This window comes from Phaenicophaeus curvirostris, chromosome 14 (genome assembly GCF_032191515.1).
Source record: "Phaenicophaeus curvirostris isolate KB17595 chromosome 14, BPBGC_Pcur_1.0, whole genome shotgun sequence".
NCBI lineage: Eukaryota > Metazoa > Chordata > Aves > Cuculiformes > Cuculidae > Phaenicophaeus > Phaenicophaeus curvirostris.
This window is the reverse complement of record NC_091405.1, coordinates 21,560,430-21,584,418: the sequence shown is the minus strand read 5'-3', so window position 1 is coordinate 21,584,418 and position 23,989 is coordinate 21,560,430. Positions and strand designations below refer to the sequence as shown.

Genomic DNA, 23,989 nt, shown 5'->3' with positions numbered 1-23,989 from the left:
CCAGAGCCACCTCTGAGGACTGCAAGTCTAAATATCCTCAGTATTACCATTTCTCACAAACCATTTCAATTTTTATTCAGGCCTTTTTTCCCCACTTCAAACTACAAGAAAAGGTCATGAAATAACACAGGAAGAGATTCTATTTCCTCACCATTCCCTCTTCCCAAACCTCTCATAAGTCAGAAATGAGTCATTATACAAGTGAAGAATTATGATGACAAGCTAACAGTTATCTTTCACATTTTCCCAGAGTAGAGAAGTAATAGATACATGAATAAACAACTTATGCTTTTAATTCTAGGGAGGAACTGCAAGAAAATTTTAACGTTTCTCTCCACTAAGTCACTTATTATTCCCAAAGGCCTCAGTTTGTTGGTAGCTGAACAGCAGACATCTCATACTTTCAGATGCTCTGTCCACATTATTAATTCAGTGACAGATAAAATGCTATTCCCATTTTAACTTGTGATTCAAGCATGTTTCAAATTGGCAAAGCTTAGGCAGATATTTGGTAAAGTTCCAGGCTTCCAGTTCTGTTGAAATCATCAGTGAAACTGAGGTAACTGGAGCAAGACTGAAGCTAAAGTTATAAAGTAACCCTTAGAACTAAAACAAATAACATCATAGGTATTGGTGGATGGTTAAACAGTCTTATAAAAATCTATATATGAGGATTTGTGTATATATAAAAAAGAACAAAAATTCAGTTAAAAGTAAGCATGCATACCTGAATTCTGATTTTGTATGAGTTATTCAGCTATGCTCAGTCAAGGCTGCAGGCAAATGACAGGCCAGTGACTAGGTTTTGGCACGGGATTCAGTTAACTGAACAAGACGTGGAAAACTACGGGACATACCATAAAAAAAAACCCAACCCAAACCCCACTAAAAATTACAAATAACACTATGAGAAAGTGACAAAGGTTACAGATAGCGCTGTGAGTGTGGCTGGAGTCCACAGGTGTTCAAGGGGGAGTTAGCGAAGAAACTGCCGGACATCCAAGATAATGGGAATGAACTGCTAGGGCCCTTGGTGGGAAGGGAAGTCGCTGGAGGTGACAGCACCAAGGTAACTGTATCAATGTAACCCTATCAGCAATACCGTATAAGGCTGAGATGACCTACAGAACAGTATCTCGGCTACCCAAATCTGAGTGCAGATGTAGCAAAACCAGGACCAATGGGGCATAAGTAACTAGAGGCGGGCTGTTTATTTGGGAGGAGACTGGGATGGAAACAGAAGTGCAGAGACAGCAAAATGGAGGACCAGGAAGGGGCAAAAGGAATAAGGTAAACAACTCTCATTACCAGGGCTGCACTGTCAGGCAGCCCTGAGTTTCATCACCACAGCTGGGGCTAGACAGTAACCCAACCCAACTGTGATGACCACATCCTAAACTGCAAGCCTGCTTCCCTGGTCAGGAGAGCTGGGGTAGGGGCAGGTAGCGTGATTTTCCTGACTGGCAAGGGAACAGTTGTCTGGCACAAAACCCCTGGTGGTTGTGCCTGCTGTACCTGCCAGCACAGGCAGCTGCCCACTTTTTAACAGGCTCTTCTGTTAGCAAGTCTTACGATTTCAGGTTCTCTTTGCTTGTTACTGGCCTGCTTTCTTTCTGTAGCTGAAAGGTTCTAGAAATCAGACAGACAGCACACACAATATGCCAACTGCCTTATCTGAAAGTTGATACAAAAAAACATTCACAGCAATAGCCATGTAGGCTCTGCAATTGTTTTAAAGTGTAACTGCATTCTTTGGGAGTATTTAAAAAGAATGCTTTAATTTAAATATGATTGTACAGTACTAGATTTAAGCAGAAGTGAGCGATGCCTGCTTATATTTGCATGTTAAGACTATGTTAAACATAAAATAACTTGATAAATAAACTTGAAGAAAGGTGTGTTTTTTTTTTCTTTTGCAGTAAGGTGAGATTGATCTCTTTCTGATTCTCTACTGATAATCCATTATTTGATTTCTAAGGAAACATTGTTAAATGAGCCATCTTAAAAAAAATTCATTTTTTAAATGAAGAATGCAAAAAAAAAGATCTGAAACACAAACTGCATCTGAATGATCCCTTTTAGTGCCTGTGTAATACCAAAACAAAACCCCAAAGAGATGAGAATTGTGCAGTCTATTTAAAAAGAAAGAAACCAAACTTCAGATAGCACCTACTTCTCAGCACATTGTATGATAACATTAGAAGCTAGCTTTTATCTGGAGGAGGAGGAAAATAACAAGAAAAATGGAAAGAGACCTACAAAGAAAACAAGACAATGTGCAAATGTTAAAAAGAAAAATGGGGAAGGTCACAACATTTCAGCTGTGTGCCTAACATGTTCTGTCAATACAACTCAAAAATCAATAATAAAAGCAGTCTGGAGAAGAAAAAACTCTACCTTGCTATTCATCTGCATTTTAATTTAATAAAAAGGAAATCATCCAAGCTTGTGATTCTTTAGCTTCACTTCAAAATAAAATGTAAAGTTTCATCCCAGAGGAACTCTCTTATTATTTATGGCAGGGTTTAGCTGCATAAGACATAAACCAGGCCTGTAGCAACAAGGATGTTTTGGCAAGGGAGAAGAAAGTATGAAAACACTGCTTCTGAACTGCCTTCTTAGCTTGGGCTCAAGCTAGTATCCCAAGCTCACTCATCATTCCCACTATTCATCAGTCTGCTGGCTTACTGTCTGGCTTGAGCTGCAAAGCTCACTCAGCTCACAGGACAGGCAAGTATGGCTGAATCATACTTTCGGTGAACTTCATCCCTACAGGCACAGATACAAATGGCACCCCGCTCATTTGAGCTAACTCTCCTCAGATCTGTAGAGGACTGATCTTTTAAATACAAAGATGCTATCCTGTATTTTAAATATAGTAAATGGTATCCTGTGGTATTTTAAATACTGCTTATATCAGTCCTGCTGATTCTGCTCAATTCCTAAAATTATAAGCCTGACTTACAGGGCAAAGGAGTGCTTCTCCACATGCTCCTAACTTTTCTTCCCACCTGACTGCCCATTAAAAAGAAAATCCCACATGGCAACAACCACAATAAAGTCTTCTCTAAAAACATATCAATCTGTAAGCGAGCACAACCCAAAAGAGTCAAGCCAGGTATGCAAGCAAGGCAGTTTTTAGAATAGCTGAATTCAGCCTCACCAAAGCAAAAAGTAAAGCCAAGTAGTGCAAAATACAGGTAAATAGAATTGTGAAGCCTTATTGGCTTTAGCCAGATGTATTAAACTGTGCAGTCGGCAAAGCCTGTAGACACAGCCTCCAGAAACACGAGAGAAACATCTCCTTATGAGATATTTTACCTCCCTTTCTGCACATCTCTGAACCAGACTAATAATTGCAGTCCAAGGGACTGGCCTTAGATTAGCTGTTCTCTGCCCTGCCACTGTTCTTCCAAAACTAGTCTCCATATTCCTTTGAAGCTCCTGACTGCTGCCACATCTACAACAGCAGAGGCAGTTATTGCTATCATCTACTGAACCGGATTATGCCAGCCTGAATAAACAAAATGATGGAATTTAGGGCTTCATAAACATGAGCTTAAGAAGGGGCAGAGAAGCCACCAACACACTGCATTTCCCAATGCAGCCACTGCAACCACAAGCTGCGCCATGGAACTAAAGGTGAAGGGTGCCCCAAAAGACAATGAGGGAAGAACCTTTGAGAACTCAGAATTGCTCTCCTCAGACACAGGGCCTGCTCAATTTTCTATCCCACAAACCCATTAATCCTTTCAAAATGCCTTCTCTGCACACTCTCCCACGCATCAGGTCACTAACCTGTTCCCAGCAGCTTCCTCAGGAACCACTCTTGCTCACCTGTTCTTCAGGGAGCACACTCTCCCAGGCACGCCCTGGGCTTGCCCACCAAGAACCCAGGAAGCCATTCTAGGTTTTCTGCCTTTAACAAGACCCCCTCACATCTTCCTCTGCCAGGCACCTGCCACAGCCTTTAGAACCTCACAGCCTAATGAGGGACTAACGACCAAGAGCATACACCTGAGGAAAGACTCAGCTAGCTACTCTCCTGGCTAGGCTTTAGGAGACAAACCTCTAATTAAACACCACTGGGCGTTTTATTTGGCTGCTAACAGAGGTGCCTAGCCAGGACCTCGGGCACAAACACGCTGTGCTCTGGAGTCACTTGAGGGCAGGCACAGCAACCAGTGTTTCCTGTGGCTCCCGGAAGAGGAACGCAAGGCAAAACGGAGCAGAGGGGCACTAATGCTATTGATAACTGCCAGAGCTTTGGCAAAACGCCCCTAGAGACAGCTATGTTGGTGCTGATAGCCTGTACAGTTGTATCCACATATAATAATGTTTGCTTAGAGTAATACCTAACTTTGTGTGCTTGAGTTGCGTAAATAAATTTTAAAAAGGGAGTATTTTGTGACTAGAAAGCAGCATCGGCCAGCTTGAGATAAGCCTTGGAGAGAGAGAACACGTTGCACAGCACTTTAACCGCACAAGCTCGACAGGCCAGTTCAACAGACACTTGGAAGTGATTTCTGAATACCAGCAGAGAGACCCTAGGAGAAGAAATGCCAGGTATAAAGTGGTGTCATTATGATTCATTCCTAGAAAAAGTTTGAATACGTAAAGCCTTTCTGCCACTCAAGACACACAAGCATATCATGAGAACCAAAAAGCTGCAGCAGTGCTGCCTGTGCGCATCAGGAGGAGCTGATCTCCCCACACGCCCAGCACTGAATAAAGGATGCCGACTTTCTAGAAGTCCAAAAAGAGTCTTAAGCAAGTTTTATACCAACATCTACAGCAACGTTGCGGGAGGCGATGCAGGAGGCGAGCACCCCTCGCCCCGTTCTCAGTGCTGCACTTGGGGAGCAAGAACTTACAGCGCACGCTGGGCTGAGGGCGCTGCCCCCGCCTTGCTCCCTCACGGCCTCTTCCCGCCTGTCCCCTCAGCCCCGCTTTCCCGCCTCGCCCCTCACGGCCTCTTCCCGCCTCGGCCCCTCAGCGCCCCCCTCGCGCACGCGCCGCCGCTCGTGCCCCGCCCCTCGCGGCGGCGCGCGGGGCGGGGCGGGGCGGGGCGGGCGCTCGCGCGTCGCGGCGCGGTGACGCGGGGCGTGTGCGCGTGACGTCGTGCGGCTCCGGTCGCGCTCCCGGCCTCGCCTCGCCGCCTCTCGGCCCGCGCCGCCGCCCCTGCCGCCATGGCGAACGTGGCCGACACGAAGCTGTACGACATCCTGGGGGTGCCGCCTGGGGCCTCGGACAACGAGCTGAAAAAGGTGCGGGGCGAGCGGGCGCGGGGCTCGGCCCCGGGCGGCGCGGGGAGGCGGCTCGGCCCCGGCGGGGGCGGTGGCGGCGAGGTGGGGGGTGCAGGCCGCGGGGCTGGCGCGGTCTGCGGGACCCCGGGGCCTCCCGGGTAACAAAGGGCGCGGGGCCGGCGGGGCCCGGGGCGGCGCCGGGCGGATCCGGTTACCGAACGCTTGAAAGGCGTCCCCGCCCGTAGGAAGAAGGAGCGGGCGGCGCCTCTGCGGCCGGTAACCGGCGCTGCTCGGCGCGCGTTTCCGTGGCGACGGGAGGTGCCTGCTGGGTGCGGGAGGTCGCGCGGACGCGGGGCGGAGCGGGGGTTTTGCCGCGTGGGAAAGCGAAAAGAAGCGGGTGGCGGCTGAGGGAGCGGCGGGGCTCGGCCCTGCCCGGGGCGGCGGCGCGGGCCTCGGCTGTGCCCGGCCCCGAGTAAACCGGGAGCGGCTCCGAGCTGCCGGGCCGGGGCCGCCCGGAGAACTGCTCGGGACGGGAAATCTGCTCTCGGCAGAGGGACGAGGGCTCTTCCTTTTTGAAGGTCGCCACGGAGCTCCGCGGTTCCTCATTAGATAATGTTACGTGGGTTTTCAGTTCAGCATTGTGGGCCTTATTTTTTTGTTGTTGTTGTCGGACTCCTTAACGCATGGGAAAAATCCGGTTTTATCACAGAACGTGTAAGACTGTGGAAAATTATGCTTTGTTACCGATGGGTAATTTGTCCTATAAAAGCTCTGATTTTTGTTCTTTACGCTTTCTGTAGATTATAACATTTGGCTTGTACTTTCAGTGTTCTACTTCTGCTCCTTACTGAATTTGTTTCTGGGTTGTTTTCAGAAGTACAGAGTATGTCAAGATAATTGGTAGAGAGGTTACTGTGCAGATCGAAAAATGGAACCTTGGTTGTTCTGGTACACAATGGAAAGTTGTGATGCTATAAACATCTGTGTGCAAAGCTCTCTGAATGTTGCAGATCTAAAGAGCGTGTTCACGTGCTCGCTTCTACAGAGGTAGTGCTTTAGAAAAATCCACTCGAAGAACGAGAGTGTTCCAGCTGTTTGCAGTTACATCACTATAGCCATTTTATAGAAATGTTATTATTTTCAAAAATATTTTTATAATGAGTAATATAACATAGTTTATAACTTATTTTTATAATTAAAATCTATACAATGCAGTTTATTTATATCTGTCCCCTGGTTGTTACTGGGGAGCGTTGAGGTGACATGGGGGAAGACTTGAGGCCTTTACTGCCCAAACCTCACGTTGTAGAAGTCTTTGCCTGTCCTGTTACTGCTTTGATCCTCTAAGGTGTAAGCAAAATTGGTGAGTCCTTCTGTAGAAAAAGTCATGGTTGCGAGAGCTAAAGCACTGGTGAGGAAGAAGCATTCTGAAAAACTTCTTCTGAAGACATGGCCACGCTTATTCCTCCTGTTGTTCTAGAAGAGTGAAGTGAAATAAAAGCAGTGATTTGCACGTTTCTGGGTGTGTAAGTCATATCCTTAGTTCAGAGCGAGGTAAACCCTTCTATTATCGATAGGGAAGGCAGAATAAGATGGTTGTTGTGGGCTGAGCAAGAGGCCAGGGCAGCCATTTTGTTGTTGGTGTGGTGCTGTGGTTGAGGGGAAGGGCAAAGGGGCTAAAACTTAAACCGTTGTATGGTCGGTGTGGAGGGGCTCTGTGGAAGAAGCCATTTCAGTGGAAGTCCAATGTAATTCTTCCTGCAAGTTGATGGAGATGAGCACAAAAACTAGTTCTGGCTGTTGTGTGTTGTAGTGGTGGTTAAATCCAAGTGTGGCTAATTTATGCATATAGCAACGTCAGAATTTCTTACATATCATTTCAGAATATGAGTGATTTCAAAATACTGATTTTCACACTTCATGGGGATTTTCTTTCTTCCTGAAGACAATATTTGAGTTTATCAGAAAAAAACACAAAACGAATTAATCAGAATTGAAACTAATTTTGTACCTCTTCCAACTAGGCATACAGAAAGCTGGCCAAGGAATACCATCCTGATAAGAATCCAAATGCAGGGGACAAAGTAAGACTCTTCTATTTTTTTAAAAAAACCCCAAAAGTTGAAGTTGGCTATTATGGTAGGATTTACAGGACCAAATACAGGTGTGATATCTGTGAGAGAGCCCTGTCTTGTCCACCGCTATCCAATCTCAATGTCCACCAATGTCCCTCTTGATGAAATGTGGCAGTTGGTTGAGTCACATTGGTGGAGAAGGTAATGCTGAGGGAAAAACTGCTTCTCTTCATCTGCCAGGATGATGTCAGCTGGCACCAGCATCCACATAGGTATTTGAAAAAGTAGGAGTCAGTTTTCCGAGTTTTTCCAACGTGGAAAAAAATGTGTGGAGATTCTTGAAACTAGTGCAGCATAAAACAGATTACATATGTGGGAAGGTTGAATTAGATATGTTATGCTAATGGCAATTAAAAAAAAACACCAATTAAGTTGACTCAGCTGATTCCCTTTAATAGAACTGAATTTCTAATGGTTGCTTAGAGGTGAGCAGAAATGGCTATGAAAAGATACTAATTTGTTTTGAGGGCAAACACATTAATATACGTTTTAGTAAACTGCTCAATTTTTAACACATTTTAAGTGCTCAATGTCTTGAAGTCTTTGGTCTTAGTATGTAACTGGGGTGTTTAGCCTGTTGACTACTGCAGTATTGTGTGCTTGGGGTTGAATTTTTTTGTTTTTATGAAAACTGTAAAGAACACAGCCAGTGGAGTTCTGCAATGAAATGTCATATTTTATGGTAAACCAAGGGGTAACACAACTGAGTGCAAGTCTCTCTTTTAAGTCTTGCATAGTAGAATGAGGATGGGAAATGGTTGTGTACCCTCTGCATTGGGTGTTCATGCCGAGCAAGGAACAGTAGTAAAATGCCCCCTTGAAGTTCAAAATTATCATGCACTGTTTTGACTCTGTTCCTCTTCCAGTTCAAAGAAATAAGCTTTGCTTATGAAGTGCTGTCAAATCCAGAGAAGCGCGAGTTATATGATAGATATGGAGAACAGGGTCTTCGAGAAGGTAGCGGTGAAAGTGCAATGGACGATATTTTCTCCCATATCTTTGGTGGTGGATTGTTCAATTTCATGGGTGGCCAGAGTAGAAGTCGTAATGGCAGAAGAAGAGGAGAAGATATGATGCATCCACTCAAGTGAGTATTTTGATTCTGTGATTTGTGCATTTTATTCATGATAGGCTGCTCAGCTGAGGTATTCTGTAGGCTGCACCTACTGTTCAGACCTGCAGAAGAGTCTTGAGTTACTTGATTAACTAGTGGTTAATCTTGTAAACTACCTAATACTGTTTTGCCTGGTTATTAGCCTGTATATACTCGGTTAGTATTGTTTTCCTTGGGTTTGCTCCTTAATTATGTTTGGCAGTTGTAATCTGAAAAAGCATTCAACAACCAAATATCGCTCATTAGCCAGATGAAGAATGACCAAGGCTCTGGAGGCCCTTTTAAGTTGTGTTCATAGTGTAACACACCAGGTGGAACAGAAGTTGTGCTGCATAATTAATGGAAGAGCATGTGTGGTGGGTTTGGGATTTTCAGTGTGTTTTTGGTGTGGGTTTGTTGGGTTTTTTTTAAGCGATCCTTGAATACCACATCTAATTGTGTTTTTTAGATCTCTGCTTGCAGTCATGACTGGCTTTTTGCCTGCTGAGCAGGTCTTTTCTAACTTCTTAAGTTAAGCTGTATGTTCCCTGTGGTTGGCAAACCGTGCTTAGTAAAGTCTGTTTGTTGTTATGTGCTCAGTTTAGTAGCTGGTGCTGGATGCTATATCATTAAATAGCTTTGGGTTTGTTGTTGTTTGTAAAGACAGATGCCAAGCAACCTTTACTCAATACCTTGAGTTGAAATTTCTACTCACTAACAAATCCTTCTAGGAGAAACATTGAATATGTTCATCAACTTCTGTCAGTACGTGAAGGTTATTGGAGTTCAGTACTCTATTCAAGAGCTGCTAAAAAAATGGAAACATGAAGAGATCTGAAGAATATAGTGGCCTTGGGGACATGCTCACCCCTGTCCACTGAGCTGTCTCACTCAGAAAGCCCAGGATAGTAGCGAGTACTCTGGCATGTACACACTATAAATACTGTCAGGGCTTTCTGGAGAGCTTTGTTTGTCACCTGCCTGGTACACTGGTACAACCAAAAAAAGACCAACAAACCCAAATTGATTATGACTACATATTAAAATATAAAATGCCAGGATGCCAGAAGAGCTTGTTTCCTCTTGAGGAGCACAAGAATTGTCTGGTTTCTTCTGATTAAACTGCAGCTGTTCTCAGGAACTACTTTCAGGATTGCATATATTCATACGTATGGAATAGATTGTATTGACTTCCTTTGAAAGCTACACTGGTGCTTTAAAATCTTATTTTAATAGCAGATTTAGCCTTTCTACAAATGTATGCTTTCTTTAATTTGTCCTTGGCATGTGTTTTAATTACGTGGGGAAAATATGTTGTTAAGTGATAACCCATGAGAAATGCTTCATTTTGTAGAGTCTCCTTAGAAGATCTGTATAATGGAAAGACAACTAAACTACAACTTAGCAAGAATGTCCTTTGTAGTGCATGTAATGGGTAAGTTTGTTTATATTTTTGAGTTCTCTGGTTGCTTTGATGCTGTATACTGTAATGAAGCATCTTGTGTCAGATCTTCACCAGTATTACTTACTGGAACTTGCTCTCAGCCTAGAAAATGGTTGAACTCGAATGATACTGTTGATGGAACAGGAGCTATTCAAGGGCTTTGTTTGGGGGGGAGAGGGGAGGAGAGAACCTGATTATAATTGGCAGTGCAGTTAGGCATGTTAACCTACTGATGCAGGGGTTTTTTTGTTGTATTTTTGTGAGAAACTTGCTTTTCACATTACTGGTGCTTTGTATTCTAGGCAGGGAGGGAAGGCTGGAGCCGTTCAGAAATGCAATGTTTGCCGGGGCAGAGGTGTACGCATCATGATCAGACAGCTGGCTCCTGGAATGGTGCAGCAGATGCAGTCTGTGTGCTCCGACTGCAACGGAGAAGGTAGGCCAAGCTGTTCTGTTACTAAATGTGTGCATTTAGTTGGGTTCAGAGTCTTGGCTAAATCTCAGGAGGAACTTATCCAGGACAGTTTTGCTCTTCTCTAGTCAGTTGGGTCTCAATCTAATCGCAACATGGAAAAATCCTTTAACTTGGAGCAGCAGCAAGATACAGTGCGCTCAATGCACTGAGAGGCACCCTGGAAGCCTGAACAATAGGGATTGGTTGTTTATAAAACACTTGGATGTAATATCACTTAATGCTGTAATTCTCACATTAGTGTAAGAACCAAGACTGTTGCGTTAGGAGCTTTTTGTAGTCTACTAATATCCAGGGACAGCTTTAGGTTAAAAATGGAATGTTAAAATCTTAACTACTTAAGAAGATACCTTTTGCTAATGTGGTTGTGTTTGGGGGAACAAGTTCACCACATGATCTGCATTTCATGTGATCCCCTTTTAGGTCTTCTGCAGTTTGCAGAGTAGTAAAATTGCTTGTGGATGATTTTACTCTTCACAATACTTGAAAATCAGAGAAGTATTTTGTGACTAGTCAACTTAGTACATGATTTTCTTTGAACTACTTGTTTTCACAGTTTATGTGCCTAACCTGCATATTTAGCAGTTTCAGCTGCATCATAACATTATGCTTTGTCTCAAAGAAAGCTGGTTTAAGCTGGCAAGTTCAATGTCTTAAGCCAAGTGCATTTGCCTGTGGCACTTGGAGAAGTATTGCAAATAAGGACAGAAATTGTGCAATGCTTGTGGCCTCATAATTTGGTTACTCTGTACAAACACTATCGCTTACTTGAAAAATAAAGATGGGGTAGAATAGAGAATTCAAGCTGGTTTGGAGAGTCATCCTGTTTGTTGGAAGAAGTAATTGCCTTGCTGGAGGTGACAGAAGTGTGAAAAACTGCTCAGTTTAGGAGTAGAAAAGTGAAATCCCTTGCATGTCAGAAAGCGTTAGATCCGTTTTGGGGGAAAACTTGTGTGCTGCTCTTGAATGAAGCTGTGGTCTGACCAGCTGCCTGCACAGCTGTCTAGTTCTGCCAGCTGCGTTTGTCATATGGCCAGGGTTGGGGGGTGTCCAAAATATGACTGTCAGTGAACAGAACACAGTAATCCTGTTTCACTGTTAAGAGTGGAACTAAGCTTCCTAAATTCATTGAATTTTGAATTCTGACCTTTAAGGTAGGAGAGGCACTTCGATTTGGTCTTAGCTTCATCCTTTCTCCTGTAGCTATCATCCTCCAGCATAACAAGAAGTGGAAAAGAAGCCTTTTTTTTTTTTTCTTAAGAGTAGTAAGTTGAGTGGTAAGGATATGATAGTCAGATTGAGACTTTAAAGAGTGGAAGAAGCTATAGACAAAGTCTTGGTTTTGCCTTTCTCTGAAGCACTTTCACTTTTCAAAATCCTTGATCAGACCGTGAAAGTTGATGTGTTTTTCTGTATTTTCCCTTCCTCCCCCTTCTTTTTTACTCCCAGTCTCCCTGCTGGGTTAAATTGAACCTGACTTTCCTCTTGTGAGGAATTCATAAAGCCACACCTAAATCACAAGTTTTGTTGCACGAATTCTTCAGTCTGCTTTAAAATGTTTTTCTTCAGAATTGGATGCAATTATGTAGAAATCTCTGAACTCAAAATTTGACTTTTCTTAGGTGAAGTAATTAATGAAAAAGACCGCTGTAAAAAATGTGAAGGGAAGAAGGTGATCAAAGAGGTAAAAATACTTGAAGTCCATGTAGATAAAGGCATGAAACATGGGCAAAGAATTACATTCAGTGGAGAAGCAGATCAGGCTCCAGGAGTGGAACCGGGCGATATTGTCCTCTTACTCCAAGAAAAGGAGAATGAGGTAATGCTTTTGAGTTTATATTTTAACTGCCTTTTATCCTGGTCTTTAAGTGAACGAGATGGTTGTTCATTTTAAAGGAATTCATGTAGTTGCAGCTCTGGAAGAGGGAGAGATGGTGAGTAGCTTTTAATAGATTTATAGCCAGGAACATGGCTTTCACGGTGAGCCAGAAACAGCTCTGCAAGTCGGCAGCCAGAGGACATGCAGATTCTGGTGCTTCCTGATGCTAATAAAAGGTAGCTTTCTTGGCTCTGCTCCAGTGGACGCAGTGAAGAGCCATTCAGTGGACACTGTGAAGTTCAGTCTGCTCTGCTTGTGACACTGACAACACAAAGTGCTGCTTTTTCCAGTGCCTTATAATGTGGCAAGGAACTCTACGAAAATCTCCAGATGGTGCCATCTGTCCTGCTGCTGTAGGTCTGGAGATGTAACGTGGGATGGTGATGTTTCCGATGTGCTTGACAAAACAAAGCAGCACGTTGATTTTATTCTGATTTGTTGAGACTTGCGCTTACTGTACTCTGGAGAATACGTGTTGCACTCTTGAATTAAATACTGCAATTTATCTTTTCTCTGTTAAAATTCCCTTAGGGCAGAGCTGGAGTGACTGCTGGTTTTTTGAATGCCTTTGTTGAGAAAGGCCAGGCATTATCACGATGAAATGAGAAATAGCTTGTGTTATACTCTGGAAAAACTGTTGTCTGGGATAGTGGTGGTAGGGGAAATTCTGTTGTGACAGAAAGAATGGCATTGGGTACAAATTTAAATCCCAGTCACCTATTATGGATGTAATGTTGATTACCTGAAAACTATGTGCTTGGTAAGCTTTTTGGTGCTGTGTCAAGGACTGCTAGTTCATAGATTGGTTTGTGTGGCTCACACACCTTCTTTTCTCTTTCCTTTTATAACACGTGTGGATCGTGGCGTCACAGTTTATGCTGTCTGTGATAGGGGAGAAACAACCTGTAAGCATACAGAGCAGTTGGATGTGCCTGGTGGCATGTGATCCCAGAGGGCGGGCACTGCTTCTGTCTTAGCCTTCTGATGAATTACAGTTGGCTTTAGAGTATTGACAGTTCTGGAAAACACCATGCCTTGTGTGCTAGCGACTGAAACTAGGCTGACTTTGTGATGCTTTTCATGTTCTTAAAGTGTCTCCCTTGAGGTCTGGGAGTTGTGGTTCTGCTGGTGGGTAAAGCTTACCTTTGCTCTGATGAAGAATCTCGAGTGGTGTGGTTAAAGATCACTTCCAACAGCTGTGGGTTAACCGATCAGAGCCCTGGTGTCAGTGCAGGTAGCTGGAGCAGACAGGTTGTGTGCTGAAAAACAGAGATGTGTTGGCTGTAGTCGCTAGCAGGGGCAGTAATGTCAGGTTGTCCCAAGTTCAGTTTATAGGTTGCTTCTGTGGAAGATCTTGGGAGTGTCAGCGCTGCTGCCACACAGGCGTGTTGTTCAGTCTGAACCTCCCATCGCAGCGTACCGTGTGGTCTGCCTTATCTTAGATGACCTTTCATCAGGCACAGAGCTCTCAAGCATGTTAACTTGATTCTGTTAAATAGCCTAACTTTATGCAAAGGCTGTTGCTCTCGCATTGAATTTTAAGAATAAATAATGAATTTGAAATAGTGAGTCTTGTGGAGATAAGATTATTGTACTAGAAAATGTATCTCTTGGTTTTGTTTTTTAGGTGTTCCAGCGGGATGGGAATGACTTGCATATGACGCACAAGATTGGACTCGTTGAAGCACTGTGTGGATTTCAGTTCACATTTAAGCACCTTGATGGACGTCAAATTGTGGTTAAATATCCTCCTGGAAAAGTAATTGAACCAGGTAAGTTTGACCTGATAAGGAAGACATTGTGCCTTTGTGAGTCTTTGACACTTAATTCTGTTCTTGCCCTGTTAACTGAGCCTGGGCCAGAGGAAGGTTTGTTCTGAAGTAGCACTCTGCAGCTTACTGCTATTTGAATTGCAGGTTGTGTTCGCGTGGTCAGAGGTGAAGGAATGCCACAGTATCGCAATCCTTTTGAGAAGGGGGATCTTTACATTAAATTTGATGTTCAGTTTCCTGAAAATAACTGGATTAACCCTGAAAAACTTTCAGTAAGTAGTGTCTCAAGCATAAATGTGGTGGTTTTATTGGACAGTGTATGCACAGTGTATGTGGTGTCCCTCATTGTGCTTACTTTCAGTGCTTGAGTCTAGGTGCAAGTGCAGTTCTTTTAACGGTGCTTGTGGGCAACATGTAATTTGAAAATACCCATTGGAACAGAACTTATAGAACCTTCACTTAAGTACTGGGCAGACCGGGGAAGGAGGAGGAATCTTCCTGCTGCTGTGTGATAAGTTTTCAGAGTGCAGCTGCATTTACTGATTGCAGTTTTGGTTGATTTGTGGCGCTGCTCGTTTTCTTTAAGTGGCATCTTACAGCGTATGCAGCTACTTTGGGTACTTGTAAATGAGTTTGCGCATCAGGGTCTACATCGGCTTAGATGTCTAAGCCAGCCCATGCTGGGAGGGAGCCGTGCAGTTGTGGGAAGCTGGTTGCTTCATTTAGCAGTTGGAGGTGCAGCACTGAATACGCTTCTCTCTCTGGGGCAGGAACTTGAAGATCTGCTGCCAGCTAGACCAGAATTTCCCAATGTAATTGGTGATGCGGAAGAGGTAGATCTTCAGGAATTTGATACCACTCGTGGTTCAGGTGGTGGCCAGAGACGTGAAGCTTATAACGATAGTTCTGATGAAGAAAGCAGCCATCACGGACCTGGGGTACAGTGTGCCCATCAGTAAACGTTTGTCTAAAAAGTTGCACAAGGATTTTCTTTCAAATTTTGCCTGACTTGTTTTCAGCAATCCAGCTGGATTGTGTAAGTAATCCAGACAAACCAATGGACATCTATTGCTGTATGTGTAACTTTTAAATTGGTCTATAGTATCTACAGAGTGTAATTTAAACTAACCACAAGCTTACATCTTCATTTTGACTGTGTAGCAGAATAAAGCACTTGAAAGGAAGACGAGACTCCTTTTCACATGGGTTTTAAGTTTGTCCTCGTATCTGTGCTTGATTTTTACCAGTTTTGTGTAGATTTTAAGTTCCATATTTTAAATTCGAATTCTACATTGTAAAGTTTGTGTACAATGTGTCCTGAGGCTTGGTATTTGGCTGCACTTGCATAAGCTGCTACAAGTAGAATAAAGAAATTCATAGCCTGTATCTATCATCTAGATGCATGGTAAATGGGCTTCACACATAATGGGTTTAGAGCTGACTGGGAACAATGGAAGACTGAATTAGAAGTGGTTGTAAGTTTTTTTTTTTTCTACCATCTTGTGAACGGTTTCTGAAATTAAATAAAAGCAGTTGGTGTATAATAGATTTCTTTTGCCTTGTAACTCATACTTTTCCAGTGGCTTTAAGTCTTGTGTATGGAGAGACTGTATAGATGGTAGATGCTTTCATAAACACAAGGAGCTGAAGCTGCTTTGAGATTAGGGTGCAGTTAGGTAACAGTCGTGTGCCACGTGCAAAAATCTTGTCTTGAAATGAGATGTGACTTGGGGTACGGGGAGGGCTGGAGCTGTGTCCCTTTTGTGTGCAGGAAATGCAAAGGTATCTTGAGCTTAATTAGAAGATGTCAGCCTTTTAAATGAAGATGATTAAGTCCCAAAACAATGGCATCTTTCTCTCTGCCCTTGAGTCCAAGCCAAAGCCTGATCCAGCCTGACTTCCTAGAGAAATGTCTGTGATTCAGAAAAATCTTCGTAAGGACAAAGGTGATGCCCGGCAGCTTGTGGCTGCAGCAGCTCAGTTTCTAAAGAGGCAGAGATCATTATGCTTGACAGAAGTGTATGGGAGTGCATAGTTAAATCAGTGTCCATTTGCCTGCGGTAATCAAAAGCTGATACCACATTGATGGAAAGCTCTCATCACTTCAAGGGAAAATGGATGTCAGTTCAGGTTAAACTTGAATTACACAATTACCTATTCACATGCTCTGAAACCTTGTGTAATCTGAGTGAAAACTTTATTCCTGTATTATCTGGTTACCAAGTGAGAGAACTAAGCTTTAACTGAGGTTTGATGCTGTCCTAACTTCGTGTTCTTTACCAGCTTTGTCTCCCATACCTTGGAAAGCTTTCTTTTTTTCCTTATTTGAAACTTGCAACCTTTGTTTCCTTAAGCAAAGCAAGGGTGGAAGCAGAACAGAAGGAAAACTAATCTGCATTGTATTCTTTAATTACTGCTTTAATGTAGAGCGAAGGAGTCTCTCATACCATTCTTTACCACGGTGAAAACACTTCAAGTGAAGTCACCACTGGCAGAGTAAAAGCCAAGTGCACCCCCAGTTCTGACAGCACTCCTGGCACCCACAGCGGAGTGGCTGCTGGACTGGCCTCCTTACCTTGAAAGAAGCCTAAAGCCTCTCATACAGATTATGCAGAGGCACACAGGTACTGGAAAAAGTGGGCTGGCACCACAAGTTGCAGTAAGTGTGGGTTACTCCCTGTCATCCTGCACTACTGCTGTTGTGGCACAGCGCAAGACTGGAAATCTGTTTTATTCCTGTCGGACTCGTATTGCCACCACAGAACTGAAGCTGCGTGCCATAATGTGCTATTCAAGAATTTAGAAACTTGCACCTCAGCTTAATTTCAGGGTTACGAGTCAAGGAGATGGATACTGGGAAGACTAAACTTTAGTAAGCCAAGACTCCGTCCTGCTTGTGGCATGCGGGGAAGAATGAAAGAGCTCTAAGCTTACAAATAATTCTGTAAAAAAACCAAACAAAAACCACAAACCAAAAGCCCTCTTTAAAATATCAAAATTGAAGCTTATTTTCTACCTGTAACTTATTACTGCTCATTCTACTGGAACCTCAGGTTGGAGGTTAACTAAGCGTTTTATAAAGAAGCTGGGAAAGTAGAATTATTCTGTGTTTGTATCCTTCAGAGGTAACAGGAGTTCAATGATACATGGATCACTTTGTAAGCTCTATATAAAAACACTTACATAGCTTTATTAAGACATTAGAGATGTTCTCTAAACACGTGAGAGGCAGCAAGAGCTGTCATGAATATCCTGTAGTCACAAGACAGTCCCGTTAACTCGGTTTAGCTGTTGCCTTCCCACATAGTACAGTCAGCTCACTCTAAGGAGGGAAAATTCATTTTAGTTCAAGCTACCCAACAGAACCTGGGAGAAAAAAAGGTGTTGCTATTGGTAAAGCAAGCAGCAAGCATGCACTCCCCCATTCTCTGCCTGCACGGGCAGGTCCACATTATAAAACACAGAACAGCTTCCCGACCTTTACCTTAACTGATACCTGCTAACAGCAAACTGAGGCCTATTTCTATGTCTAGATAGGTTTCTAGTGCTGTGCAGTCCTCCATCCAAAAGCCCAGGTGCCCTCATCTTCAGGAAAGTCAGGCACTGTGTGCTACAAAGCTTCCTTCAACCCCATTCTGCTTCAGAACAACTTACCTCCCTGAACAGAAGGTAAAAGGTAGTTACTGTTTGACTGCATCAGAGAATTAACAGAAGTGTGGTACTTAGCAAGAGACACAATAACAGAGATTATAACAAGAATTGAAACTTAGCTGTAGCTTTGTAAGCCTTTGTGAGTATGAGGGAGAGAATGGCAGTTTGCTCATGGGGCAGGAGACAGAGCAATCTAGAAGGAAGAGTTTATGCTTCTGTTGTCCCCAGGGCAACTGCCAAGCTGCACATGCTTCGAGTGTGATTACTCTTACATGTTATCTGTGTGCAGCAGTTATACCCTCCCTACTCCAGCTCCTGCCAACTGATTGAGGGTTAACCTCAGATGAGGTGAAGCACTCAGAATGTGCATTTGTGATGGTATTTCACAGAAACCTGAGACTACATGTCTGAGTTTTACACATAAGACTGCTAGCTGAAGCTTACCACCAAGTTATGAATATGCTGTACTGTATCTTGATGTAGTAGCTGCACATCAATGTTATGGAGGTCTCCACCAGTCGCACAGAGTGTCTAAACATGAAAAGAAACAGTTTTCAAGATGAAAGCTATCTAGAAAGGTTTTACTTACATGACCAGCTTTTTCAAAAGTCACGTGCTTCCCTGCTACACCATAAAGCTTTAGCAACCATTTTTCTTTCTTAGCAGCAGCTCACTTAGGGACAGAAGAGCTGCAAAGAGGGGACTAAGCACAGGTTAGCAACCACTGTGAGCTGAAAATGAGTTTTAGAAGGACCGTACCTGTCCATCAGCCAGGGGAATGTTTACAAACGGACGAGTTTTATCTTGAGATATGGATTTACTCCTCAGTAACATGCCTTGATCCCTCCCGCTGGCAGGTGTGGTTCTGGAGTCCGTTTGCTGCAGCCTGGCACTAGAGAGCAACAGAAGTGTTACTGCAGGGAACTGCCTTGCTCTGCAGGGCAACTTCACCATGAAGCAAATGCTCGGCGCAGCAAACACACCTAACAGAAAGGCCTTCACGTTTACACTTTTTGCCAGTTATGCCAGAAGACTGCAGGAAATTCAACCACCAGCAGCACTCCTGGCACCACCAGGTAATGTAGTCCTGAAACACTGCAGTAACATCCTCAGCCTGCATTACAGGATAGCAAGCAAGGGGACACTTGGACCACTCAGTAACAATATCCGCTCTCCGATGTCAACAGTGAATGCTTATAGTTTTGGGAAGAGGAAACTTCATGCTCCAAGGCTTAAGATAAGATGTGTCCTGTATCTGTGTACTACAGAGGGAGATGCCAATAAATACCAGAGCTGCTGGCTCTCAGAAGCACAGGGTACGCCTGATGCCATATAAAATGCTGCAGCTTCTTTCATGATACACTTGTTCTTATTCTGCTCAAAAGACGTATAAGACTTGGGTTCTACATGGTAACAAGGCTGACGTGTGTAGTAGGCCAAGGTGAAAATGAGCCATTTGCCAGTTTCACCACCCATTTCAGTTACTGAGTTTTCCCCCCTCTTCCCTTCAGCTGACTATTGCTGCTCCAGCCAGACTGCAGTGTACAGAGAACAGCGATAAATGATAACTTTTACTGTTCAGCTTATAAAGAACTGAGTGTCCCTTTATTTGGTAGGGGGTTTTGAGGTGCTGGTTTGCTTTTTTTTTTTTAAAACACAGCAGTATTGCTGACATTTCAGTCAAGCTTGGGCTCTGAGAATTACTTTAAGCTGTAAACTATGCCCTTGAACACTGAGTGGGAGTAGAAGTCTCTAAATCTCTGGGTTTGTTTTGTGTTTTTTTTAACTGGCTCAGTTACAAGATCAAATCCTGTTCCTCCCTGAGAACACAAGTTAACAGCCACTCTCAGAGCAGGAGGTGTACTGGTTCACACCCTCACTACCCGAACTAGTGGCAGACCATGAAGATCTCTTAAATCTAGATTGATGATGACTGATTAATATCTAGATTAACACTCGCGCAGCTACCGCGTCTTGGTATTTAACGTTATTTATTAGCAGCAAGCCAAAACCCTCTCACCTTTTTGATGTCTTTGGTTTGGCTTTGAAATTTGTGGTGCAATCAGAGGTAAGACACGTAACAGCCGCAGCCACATTTCCAGAAGAGTGAGCAGACCTAAAAAAAACCTCGTTATTGGTTTTGGAATTCTACTTTACTTTCCTGCTAAGATTTTTTAAGTTTCTTTTAGGCACATAAAGCATGGATACATTATTTAAATTGCATTTCTCTGAAGCAAGTTTGAAAGCATGGAAATAAATGCCAGTGGATACAAGTACACACACTGGAGCCACAGGTGTAGCAGGAGCTTCTCAAAAATATTTTCATGCAGATATCCACCAATTTACTAGTACATTAGATCTTATAGCAAGACTTGAATTCAGTCTATCACAACTGCAAGTAGCACTAAGGTGTTTTTGCAAGTGTGTGTTTTTCTGCTAGTGAATGGCACCTCCCTTTCAGCTATGTATAAAGGCAAAGTTATTAAAGAACAATTCCTAACACAACAAAGAGAATTTCTTTACACTCTCACCATTATGTAGAGTTTTGAGATCTGCACCAATCACATGGATTCAGAACTGTGCACCTTTCAGTAAGCGAGAGATACAACTACATCCCCTCATCAGCTAGAAGTGCTTTTTTGTTCAATGTTTGCATCACTACAGTGCAGGGTTACAGAAAACATCTTTATATAATTTATTCCTATTGGCCTCAAATCTCAGCTACTTCATCTGAAAAAGAGTTTTATTCAGCATTCACCAGTTCAGTGAGTTAAATAAGTTGTCAAAGGTCAGTCTTACCTGGAAAGAGGCTTCAGTTTGCTATTTAAACCAGAAGCCAATGAAACCAATGACTTCGTTTTGGAAACCTGAAAATATAAATGTAAGACTGCAATTAAAGGAAGTGACGTTTTAAGGAAAAATGACAGATATTTCCAGGGAACAACACTGTTGAAAAAGAACACTTAAGCCCCACAGTGCTGCCTTTTTTTTTTTTTTTTAGTTCTACCCATACATAAAATGGCAAATACGCAATTTAAACCCAGAGTTTCGTAATACCAAAATGTATTTGCTCATGCTGACATTCTGTACAAACAATCACCTTTACAGTATCCACCCTTCCAACTTGTAAGCCCTCTTATAATTAATGCCTGTAACTCTGCATATAATCCTTTTGTCTTTGTTGTTATTCTGCTACATACTTCAGCATCTGGCTGAGGTGGTGCATTGCAGTGGTAGTAAAATGAATACATCTGTGTTATTTGGTTTAGAGATCAAGGTGGACAAGAAGGCACAAGTCATTCAAATACAGAAAAGTGTGTATTAAAACATGAAGCTGAGTTTTTTTAAAAAAGGTTTAAACAGAGCATGGTTCTTCAAACCATCAAGACTTATTAGCACATCAAGAGACAATGACTATGCCAGTACTTGCAAGTCTGTGCGAACAAGATACCAGCAGTGCAGATACCGTATTTCATTATGAAGTTAACTTAATACACAGTTTAGCTTTGCTTAGTTTGTATCACATGGAATTTAAAAGAACTGATTTTTCGAAAGAACAGGCCACTGGCCGGCCCTATCATGGATCTAGTGGGGTTCCCAGGAGGTCAGTACTGATTAAGCCTTTATTGTTTGTTCAGAATGAACTTACTTTTTTAGATATTTTCTTTGCAGAAATATCCTTGGCATCTTCATATTCAACAATTGTAGTTACCTTAACTAGAAATACATTAGAAAGACAAGGAAATTAAAAATCTCACAAAGAGCACAAATCCCCACCTCAGACTTGCTGGTTTTGCTGGTTTTTGCCTATTTGCCCATGGACAGCTGTGTATCAGTCCTGCTGTCCAACAGCCGTTTGCCTGGAGCAGAGTCCAACACAAACCCTGTGTTTGTCTCCAGCACTGTGGCACACTAGCCCTTAAAGGCCACTAGATAACCCCTCAGTTTCCAGACAAAACAACTGCATCTCAGCAGCAGCATCACTCCTATTGTGTAGTTTGTGGAGTGTGAAGAGAACTGGTATTTTCCTGACAAAACTCGATGGGCAGAAGGTCAAAGGGGACCCTATGAGAAAACAGGGGTGACTTTCCTAGCGCCTCTGCTATACTGTAAAGCACTGACAAGTCACTTGGATCTGTCTCTTCTTACCATATTCAGTGAAGACCCCAAAGGGCAAGGAACTCTTATCTTGTGTTTTAAAGTACCTCAACAGTAGCATAACTCATGATGATCTTCCACCCTGAATGCCAAACCAGATCTGGATGTTACCCTTCTACTGATACACCATTCCCTCTTGATTCCCTCAAGCTTAACATTCACATTACAAATGCTCATTTCAAACCAATAAAAAAGAAAGTTTAAGCATCAAGCTCTATATTAACGGACTGACTTGCCTTTTTTGCTGTTGGTCCTCACCAATTTCAGAGTTGGTATGTCTTCCAGAGAGCAGTCAGTCTAAAACAAAATGTTTATCCAACAAGGGGGAGTGAACGAATAGTGCACAGTAAATGCACATTACCCTACAAAAGGCAAGGAACTAAAAGGGCATAAATGAAAGTGACAGAAGTGGGATTGGCTAAACACCAGCTTATTTTTTCAGAAACACCTGGATTTCTGCCTGCAGATGGCCTTAAAGCCTTAGAGTCATAACTGCAGCATGGATGGCTGGCTAGCCTTTTCATATTATCTTCTGTTTAAACAGACAGACAAACAAAATTATTTGTCTGAAGTGTTTACAGCAGGGAGAGAAGAATTCTATGCAGTAAGCTGTGATAAAATTTGAAAACACACACTTACCACTGCAGCAGCAGCAAGAGCCACTTCCTCCCTTTCTTGTAAATCTGTAACTCAAGAAAGCATAACTTGTTTATATACTACTACTTGCATAATTATTATCTGCAGGTTCTTATGGGCTATGAAGCTGAACAAGTAAGTCAGGATTATAGCTGCCTAAGTGGTTAACCTTAGCTAGCGTTTATGTTGCGCTTGGACAAGATTCAAGTCATAGGACAGTCACTCCTACTTACTCTTTGAAAGGGTACTAAGTGGAGTCACAAGAAGAAAGACTCCTATACACTATGCTGCCGAAATCTAACGTTTTTTAGGCAGAAGTTTAAGACAGATGCTGAAACGCACGCTCAGGAGAGGCGTACAGTAAGCCCAAGTTCTAGAGCCCTACGTTTAATCTTTGTGTGGCCCCTGCCGTTTCCAGCTGCAAAGAGGACTCCAAAAACATCAGCTTGCACCAGAACACACATCTGGTGCTGCCTGCAAGCCACAGTTTAGGCTGCTGTGTAAACGCGAGGTTGAAATTGAACTCCTTTGCACATCACGACAGGTAAATGTCTAGACAAGAACAGCTCAGTAGTAAAAGGCTTCAAATCAATAGAAAGACAAAACGCTCCCTTCGGTGAGGGCAGATTCAGATGAAAACAAGTGCTTAAGTTTTCATGCACTAAAACCACCAGAGTTGTAATTGCTCCTTGTCTGTCCAGGCTTTAAAGGAGAAAGGAGCCGCGGAAGCCCGAGGCTCCAGCCTCCGCACGCCACAAGGGCCCCGCGGCCCCGCGTACCGAGCAGGGCTTTCCTCCGCGCCCTCCTGACGGCCGCCGGCACCCGCAGCAGCTCCACGGCGAGCGCCTTCTCCGCCGTCTGCAGCACCGACTCCAGCTCCTTCCTCATCTCCCGGACGCTCTCCCGGGCTGCGGAACAACTGGGGTGTTGCCGTGGGCGGGACAGGGGGCTTGGGGACACGGGGGACTCGGGGGGGGGGGCTCTGAGGGGGGTTCTGAGGGGGGCGGTGAAGGGGGTTCTGGGGGCAGGGAGGGGGGGGGGGAGCTTTGAGGACATGGCGGGGGGCTCAGGGAGCACTGAGGGGAGCACTGAGGGGTGCTCAGGGGGCACTGAGGGCGCGGGGGGGGGCTTTGAGGACATGGCGGGGGGCTCAGGGAGCACTGAGAGGGGCACTGAGGGGGGCTCAGGGGGCACTGGGTGGGGGAGCTTTGAGGACATGGCGGGGGGCTCAGGGAGCACTGAGGGGGGCTCGGGGTCTCACTCAGGTCCCGCCGTACCCTGCTGGTCGAAGTCGTTGAGGAAGAGCGCGAGGCGCCGATCCTTCTTCTCCTGGGAGCGCGCGGCGCGGCCCGGCTCCACGCCCGAGTCCTCGCTGCCCCGCTGGCCCGACGGCTCCCGCGGGGCCATGGCGGCACCGGCACCGGCGGCGCGGGAGGGCGGCGCGCGCTCCTCTCAGGGGCCGGGCGGAGCGGGGGAGCCGCCCCTGAGCCCCCGCCCCTCGGC

General features: G+C 44.0%; 2 protein-coding genes across 3 annotated transcripts; one reads left to right on the top strand and one right to left on the bottom strand.

Moving 5' to 3' along the window:
* The first annotated feature begins 5,094 nt into the window (after positions 1-5,094).
* On the top strand, positions 5,095-15,589 carry DNAJA2 (DnaJ heat shock protein family (Hsp40) member A2). The gene is made up of 9 exons (XM_069868753.1): positions 5,095-5,267; positions 7,271-7,330; positions 8,248-8,468; positions 9,829-9,909; positions 10,221-10,354; positions 12,013-12,209; positions 13,897-14,041; positions 14,186-14,313; positions 14,812-15,589. The coding sequence occupies exons 1-9, from the start codon at positions 5,190-5,192 to the stop codon at positions 14,998-15,000; spliced, it is 1,233 nt and encodes a 410-aa protein (XP_069724854.1). The 5' UTR covers positions 5,095-5,189; the 3' UTR covers positions 15,001-15,589.
* Positions 8,417-23,900, bottom strand: LOC138726763 (borealin-2-like). 2 transcript variants are annotated; one of them, XM_069868755.1, is made up of 10 exons: positions 23,764-23,900; positions 23,266-23,394; positions 22,490-22,533; positions 22,087-22,147; positions 21,342-21,409; positions 20,492-20,559; positions 19,713-19,808; positions 18,452-18,584; positions 18,137-18,223; positions 8,417-8,557 (listed from the first exon to the last, which is right to left on the bottom strand). In XM_069868755.1, exons 1-10 carry the CDS (start codon positions 23,891-23,893, stop codon positions 8,552-8,554), a joined length of 822 nt encoding a protein of 273 aa, XP_069724856.1. In that variant the 5' UTR covers positions 23,894-23,900; the 3' UTR covers positions 8,417-8,551. The 2 variants fall into 2 exon arrangements, with proteins under 2 accessions (XP_069724856.1, XP_069724855.1); XM_069868754.1 differs by lacking the exon at positions 8,417-8,557 and adding an exon at positions 17,206-17,363.
* Positions 23,901-23,989: the final 89 nt, after the last annotated feature.